General features: G+C 48.7%; 1 protein-coding gene across 1 annotated transcript; it reads right to left on the reverse strand.

Moving 5' to 3' along the window:
- Positions 1-3523: 3523 nt before the first annotated feature.
- On the reverse strand, positions 3524-6055 carry SP8 (Sp8 transcription factor). Its single transcript, XM_063101316.1, has 2 exons — positions 6035-6055; positions 3524-5023 (listed from the first exon to the last, which is right to left on the reverse strand). The coding sequence occupies exons 1-2, from the start codon at positions 6053-6055 to the stop codon at positions 3524-3526; spliced, it is 1521 nt and encodes a 506-aa protein (XP_062957386.1).
- Between the last annotated feature and the right edge of the window lie 1973 nt (positions 6056-8028).

The following is an 8028-nucleotide window of genomic DNA, read 5'->3' on the forward strand; positions in this document are numbered from 1 at the left end:
CGCCAAAGGAAGAAAGTGAAAGTTGGCCTATCTATATGACAGAAAAAAATCTGCCCCCCTTCAACCACCCCTAAGAAATCTTCTTCCAGACAATCTCTCTCCTTGTCATAATGCACCTCTTAAATCAGATGTCAATTCTGCATGTAATGTAACTGATATTATAAATGTACCAAGCAGCTTTCCTCTTACCTGCCACTACATTTAATTCCTTCAGAACCGTTCTCTCCGAATCCCTCAGCACTGCAACTTTCAACAAAAAAGAAACAACACTTAAACTGTGTTCTGCGAATTATTCCTAGGAAGAAAGTGACAGAAAAAGACTATTTTACTTTTAAAAACCATTATTTAGAGCTATAGTACACCAAAGAATCAGAGCCAACTTGCTTGTCTAAAACCATAGGCATTAGAAGCTTCACATACCTGCACAGACAGCAGGATTAAGGCTGTCTGCTAGTTGGGCACAAACTACATTATTCTAAAATATATTTTATCCCTAATTATTTTTCCCCAAAATTCATAATATTCATAGCACTTTGCATTTATTTTCACTTCTATTTCTATAGATTACAATGATTCTACATAAATTCCAGTGGAAAATTTTCACGTCAATATGTATACCAAGACTGAACTTAGGGTAGGGAGAATGCAAACAGAAAGAAAGAAGCTAAACTTATAAGAATCTGAACACACTAACTTTTTATTCAATTTGATTCAAAATAATATCAATCTAATAGTGAAATAGTGATATAACATCAATCAACATTTAAAGTATTTTACGTTTCAAAGTATGGCTCAAGGAACACCCATTGCTTAAATGCACTTAGACATAACAAGACAGTATTTTTTTATTGGCATCATTGACACCTAAGAACAATAGCCTAGTAAATAGATTAAGGTTTAACCTTCCTTTTCTTTGGTGGTTGTTTAGAGACTTTAAAAGAACAGATAACTCATTTCAACAGGAATCTACTACTGATATTTACCTCTACATAATCTTTAGCTAAGACGTGGAATGCCAAAAACAAGCTTTTGTTAGCTTGACCTCCTCCACCTCCTAACAACAAAAGTGATCACCAAACCCATGTTTTTATTTTAGATGTATTGATCTTCCAATACAGGGCTTGGCCTTTTAAATACTAAACGCACTGAATGGCCAACAACCTGACTCCTTCTGGAGACTGAGAATGAAGCAGAATGGGGAAATTTCTTTGAATTGTTTGGTAACTTAATACAAATTTTAAGAGGTCAGTAAATCCTGATGCTATGAAATAATTAATAATTATGCTGGTAAATAATTAATTGCATTTCTTAGTTACTGTAATCTTTATCCTGGCAAATAGAGAAAACACAGCTTCACCAAATAGATCTTTCCATCTAATTAATATCTTAAAGGCAATTATTTAAATATTACCACACAAAAGTTATATTTTGTTTAAATTAGACAATTAACTGAAGATAAAACACAAATGTCCAAAGTTAAAAAAAAAAACAAATTAACTTGCCTAGTCTTTTATCTGAGTTTATTAATACCATTTAAAATATTACAAATAAATCAATTACATTTCATGCATTTAAAATGCAAATCTAAAATGTTTCCGAGAAAGGCTTTTCATTTCAATGTGAAATATCCAAATTATTTCAACATTACAATGAGCAATTAGTTTGCAGAATCTGCAAACATTTAAATGTAGTGTCAGGAGTGTTTATTAACAATTAACAATATTACCTTCAGGAAATACACAAAGGCCAAAGTTAGTCGAGTTTCACTTAGACAATTTATTTAATACATGGGTTTTGGCAGACCCAGTTATTATGAAATATAGGCGAACTCTCACTTTAACTATGCCTGAACTGCCAGCAAATGCAAATAAGTACATGCTCCATTAAATTAAATGTCATCCAACATTTATCAAATATTGTCTTAGATACAGTCTGATACCTATCTAAATTCATATTCAAGCAAAACTAGGCCCCGAAAGTGCGTCTGTGGCTCTGCACCTCCAGAAGTGAGTTCAAAATCCTGCAGCTCATCAGAACTGCAACAATAACTCTTAATATTTTATTTTGACAAAAAAATCAAGTTTACTTCAATATATTTTCAAATATTTACTGGAAGTAATGTACAAGAAAAATACTATACAAAATCGTCTCCTGGACAACTGCACTTCTCACCTTTACACTGGTGGAGTTATATTTAATTGGTAACTAATCTAGAACGATTCCCAGTTGTACAAACCATTAGGTTCAGATATATTTTACAAAGGTGTTTTTATTTATTTTTCCTCTTTTGGCATTTAAACTACAGCCTCGTCTGAAATAAACAATAACTTCTTCACTTGTTTATAAGTTTAAATCACACACAAAAAAAGTTTAACGCTAAAATCTTCAATGAATTGCAAGAATTTACAGAAATGGGTACTATACAAATTGTCGGTTGGACTAACAAAAAAAGATTGGGAGATTATGCTCGGGAGTGGTGAAAAAACGAGGTAGAAAAAGACAAACACGGAGATAGTTAATCTGGTCTCACCGGAAAGGGGCATTTTTGCATAAGAAAGACCCTACCCTCACCCACCCCCACCGTATAAGTTAATGCGATCAAAATAACTTTGGGATCAATATTAGCACAGTTTCCAGAGAAAGACGTGTTCACTGCTAGAGGAAAAGCTATCTAGAAAGGAAACCAAGTGGACGGGGTGTGGACGGTTGCTTTTTCCCCACCTTCGTTTTTCAGTTATTAAAAAAAGAAAAAGAAAAAAAGTTATAAAGATGAAAGAAAGGCTGCTGTAGCGATTCGCCAAGACTGCCCTTTGCTAAAACTTGCATCGGTTCCACCTCGGGGAACAAAGAAAAAGCGGAGCTGACGATGGGAGAACTAAACTGTAAACTCCGGGTCTCGGGGCTGCCAGATGGACACCCCATGGAGCTCAGACCGCCCGCTCGGGGAGCGCGCCGGTGCGCAACGTCCCGGCAGGGCGCTCCGAAACCGAGGTGCTCAGGACTGTGGTTCTGGGATCAAATCGGCCGCTGCCCGGGCGGGGATTCCCTGCCTCGCCCTCCCCACTGTTCCGGCTCAAGCTTGCTCAGCCAAGTCGTTCCCGCCCGCGCGGAAGCCCGCGCTCTCCCAGGCACTGGATTCGTCCAGCTCTACCTCCAGTGGCCGCTTCCCTCTAAAAGTTACGCCCGTCACAACCTGGAGGTGGAGGAGGGAGGACAAGGAGGGGAGGACGAGAACTCAAGGCCCCGCGAGGCGCGGGTTCAAGCTGCACCCGGCTCGGGCAATGCTACTGGTGGAGAGGGAAAGCCAGGACCCGGGGCGGCGATACGTGTTACTTACATGTCCATATCCCCCTTACAGAGTTCATTCACAGAGGGAAGAGAGAAAGGGAGAGAACGGGGGTACAGAGACAGGAAGAGAGACAGAGCGGGACAGGAGGGTGTAATGGAGAGGCTGGAGACATACAGGGCCCAAGCTGACCCGGGTTAGAGATGGTCTGGGAGAGGGGCGGGCGCGGGCTGCGCGTCACTCTAGGCCATTGCGGTGCCCGGGCTCCGGGGGCTGCAACAGCTCCGGGGAGTGGCAGGACGGGCTGCCCGCGGCACTGTGCTCGCTGTCGGTGTCGCTGCCCTTCTTGCCGCCGCTGCCCGAGCCCGCAGAGCCGCCGCCGCCGCCGCTGTGCGTCTTCACGTGCTTGCTGAGGTGGTCGCTGCGCATGAAGCGCTTGTTGCAGACCGGACAGGCGAAGCGCTTCTCGCCGGTGTGGGTCCGCAGGTGCCGCTGCAGCTCGTCGGAGCGCGTGAAGCGCTTGCCGCAGAAGAGCCAGTTGCACACGAAGGGCCGCTCGCCCGTGTGCCAGCGCAGGTGCGCCTTGAGGTGCGATGTCTTGCCGTACACCTTGCCGCAACCCGGGATGTGGCAGCTGTGCAGGCCCTTGCGTCGCAGGCTCGCCCCGGCCGGGCCCAGCCGCTCTGCCTCCTGGCAGTTGGGACAGTCGCAGGTGGCGCGGCCGGAATAGCGGCGCGCAGAGGAGCGCGGGGAGCCCCCCAGCGGCGCCGACGGCCCAGCGCTCAGCATGGAGCCCCCCGCGCCGGCCAGCGGCGACGGGGCCGAGTCCGGGTAGGAGCCCGGCAGCACTGGCTTGAAGCCGTCCATGAGGTGCTGCCCGGCGGGGCTGAGCAGGTGCGAGGAGGCGCCGCTGCTGAAGGCCGAGTGACTCAGGCCTGAGTAATCCGAGTTGTAGCCTCCGAGAGGCGAGTGCAGCGAGGTTTGGAGCCCCCCGGCGGCAGGGTGCAGCGAGCCGGGCAGTGCTGCCGCGCCGTTCGGGTTCTGCACGTCGATCCAGCCAGCTCCCACATCCCACCAGCTGGAGGCGCCGGCCGAGCCCACGTCGCCCGCGGCCCCCAGGCCCGGGTGCGAGGGTTTGAACCACGACTCGTATGGGTGCGCCATGCCCACGCGCGGGTAGATGCCCTGCAAGCTGTCCACCGAGGTGTGCACCTTAGAGATGAACACGGGCTGGTGGGAGCCGTCCTGCGAGTGAGCCGAGGAGCCGCCGCCGCCACCCCCGCCGCCGCCGCCGCTACCACCGGATACGCCGGGGGCCTGGAACACAGAGTAGTCGTTGGCGAAGGGCGAGCTGGAGGCGGCGGCCGCGGCAGCGGCGGCGGCGGCCGCGGCACTGCTGGAGGTGAGGGAGAAGGCGCTGGAGCCCGGGGAGCCGCCGCAGCTGAAAGAGTCGGACACCAGGGCCGCGGCCGCCGCCGCCGCCGCTGCGGCCGCCGCCGCCGCCGAGGACGAGCCGCCGTTCCTGGAGGCCCCCGACACGCCGAAGCTCGAAAGACTGGAACCCACTACGTTGCAGCTGCCGGAGGAGGACGACGAAGAGCGTTTCCAAGGGTGAAAGCCTTTGCCGAAGGAAGAAGAGCTGTCCGAGAGGGAGGAGGGAGACGGGCTGGGGCTGCCGATCTTATTACAGGTAGCAGCAAGCATGGCCAGAGGAGTCGATCCCAACCTCGGTTCTTCCTGCGAGGAGAGAAGGGGTGGGGGAGGGGAGGTGGGCAAAGGGCCGGTGGGGGAGGGAGGGAAGAAATGTGCATCAGTCCTCCGGTAGCCTCCAAAACGCCCCACTGCACCCCATGTCTCGCTGCGGCGCGCCGCCACCAACTCACCTGGCACCCCCAACAGCCCCGGCGCCCGGCTGCTTCCTACTCTACAGGAGGGGACAAGTTTGGCTGCCGGCGTCTGATTCGGGAGCAAAGCACCACGCTAAAGAAGAGTTTGACAAGTATTCTCACCTAAAACAACACTCTCTTACACACAAGGCCCCAGACACTTCGAAACAAACAAGCAAAAAGTCCAGATCGAGAAGGAAGGAAGTTTCCCTTGCGGCGAAGCCTGGGGGAAAGGCACTGGATTGCCTTTAAGAGCGTTTCCCCTGTGATCCAGACACAGCTTTGAAAATCCTGTTCCGGTCCCCAGAAACCCAAGGTGGGTTGTTTCTCCCAGGTCAAAAGAGGTCCAACTGTAGGGCTCACTCGCTCTTTCTACTTTTTTTTCTTTTCTTTCTTTCTTTTTTTTTTTTTTTTAAGCATATCTACAATAGTAAAAAACGAGACGAGTTCAACGTACCTGCAAGACAAGGCGGGCTGCGGAATTTTTTTAAGGGGAAGGGGGAGAATCTGCAGTTTGCCCAGCAGGAAGAACTCGCTCTCTTTACCCCCGAGATCGTCGCGTGTAAAATGGGCTGGGCGCAGGTCTCCGGGCCGGGAGCGGCCAGGCGCTGCGAGGTGGCTTGTCTAAATGCCCTTCGAACCCTTGCCTGCGCTGAAAAAAGTGACTCTGCCCCCCTCTCCCCCTCTTTCTTTTCTCCAAAATCACTTGTATTTAAAGAAGAAGGGAAAAAAAAAAAAAAAAAAAAAAAGCTCTCAATAGAGAGACTGATAGCCCATGGCCTGGCCGGGGCGACTTTAACCCCCTCCGATCGGCAATAAAAGGAAACTAATTAAACCAGCAAGAGAAAATCCTGAGACTCACCCCTAGAAGTGAAGTTGCCATCACACAAAAGTGCCCTCCTCCTCTCAGAGGATCTTTTTTATATTGATAAATCAGAGGCAGTGTTTTTTTTAGAGGTGTGCAATACAATGATCAGTTCCGCCCATTCCACCACAATTGTAGCTCCCTCTCCGGCTTTGAAGTGCCGCGGAGGCGCGGCCAGCCAATCTGCGGCCTCGCCGGGCCGCACCGCGCGCGCGCCGTGAGGTCATCGGCGCCGCCGCCGGCCGCCGCGGGGGGGTTGGGGAGCGGGCGGGGGCGGGGGCGACTGCGTGTGCGACAAAGCGTGTGCGGGGGAGAGTGTGCGTAACCATGTAACTGCGGGCGAGTGTGACCAAGCCGAGAAGGAGAGGACAGTGCAGAGACGGGAGGGAGGAGAGGGGAGTGTGAACAGTGTAACAGTGACAGGGTGGTGGGGGGAGGGGAGAGTGCAGAAAAGGGGGAGGGTGTGGTGTGTGACAGCATAACTGCGTGTGCGACAAAGGGGGGTAGAGGGACAGAACAGTGAAGGGGAAGGGCGTGAGTGTACGATAGTGTAACTGAGTCTGACACACCTGGGGAGGGAAGAGAGACGGGGCAGTAAGGCACGGGGGGGGGAGTGCTCGGGCTGGGGGGAGGAGGGGTGTGCGCGCCCCTGAGCTGGGAGTGGGAGCAGGAACAGTGCACTGAAGTGCACGTACGTGAGAGGGACTGGCGACTGCAAGAGTGAAACTGCGAAGTTGAGTGAGACCGAGTGAATAAATATTCACAAACGCTATCACTGTCACCAGCTTCCTCTAGCTCCTTGTACCTAAAACTTTGATTTTCTTCTTCTTCTTCTTCTTAAGATGTTGGACACTGTCACTATATTTTTGAAGAAAATCTCAATATCTACCTTTCCCGTCCCGGCTCTCCAGGCAAATAGAAAGACTGGGAGGCTGAAGAGTCCTTTCAGGGGTGACTTGGGGCGTGTGGGCTCCTGCGCCCGTGAGTTGTTACTTTGATGCGATGGCTTTTTTCCTCCTTTTCTTTTTCTTTTTCCTGAGGTTGAATTCTGCTTTGGAAGTGCACGTCTCATTCTAAGGGAGGAAGTATGTTTATCCCTGAAGCTGAGTAAATTTCAATACAAAAGGATTAGATAGAGAGGGAGAAAGAGAAGATTGCTTTTTTTTTTTTTTCTTTTGCTGAGAAATTGAGGAGTGTTTTACGGAATTTAGAAGTTTTCACAGGCAACCTCAACTGCTGCTTTCTGAGAAAAAAAAAATCACGACTTTGATTGAAATCTGTGGGTTCTGTTTATCTAAGAATAGAGACAAGCTTTAACAGATCTTGGGCCATATTTATCGAGGCGTCTGTGTCTAATGGCGTTTGGGTCTAGAGATCTATGAGTGTGTGTGCATGTCAATAGATACGCTTAGTTTAAATTCGGTGGGTTTTAGTCACTTCCTTGCCATTTGTATTATTAGTTGCCTTCAGAAGTGTTATTGCTATTTCACTGCCCCCACAAGGGAACTTCTTAAATCACAGAAAGCACAACACCAGTGTAGCAAAAAGTCCAGTTCTTAGAACGCTATTGAATAGTCATACGTTAAAAAAAAAAAAAAGTAATTCATATATTTAAGCAGTTACAAATGCTCTCAGAAGTCTAATTTTAAGGAAGAACTGATTAAACTATGACTAGCTGAGAGAACTGTTTTGTTTTGACTGGGGAAATATTTTTATTTTATTGTTGCTTTTGTACCATCCTCAAGTATATCACAGCTTCTGGAGATGTCAAAAAATCCTCCTGCGGTTTACTGAACTCCAAAGTCAGGTTGTATCATTTGTGCAAATTTCATTGAGCAGAGTTGAGGCTGATGTTTGTAGTGTGAGAGTGTGTGTTTCTGACCCCTTTTTTTAACGTGTGGGGATATTGACTGTACATCATATCTATTGATTAAGGGGGTAAGGTACACTCTCATAATTTGAAGTAAGTGTGAAGTAAATTAATGAACTGC

Source organism: Cynocephalus volans, chromosome 6 (assembly GCF_027409185.1).
Source record: "Cynocephalus volans isolate mCynVol1 chromosome 6, mCynVol1.pri, whole genome shotgun sequence".
Taxonomy (NCBI): domain Eukaryota; kingdom Metazoa; phylum Chordata; class Mammalia; order Dermoptera; family Cynocephalidae; genus Cynocephalus; species Cynocephalus volans.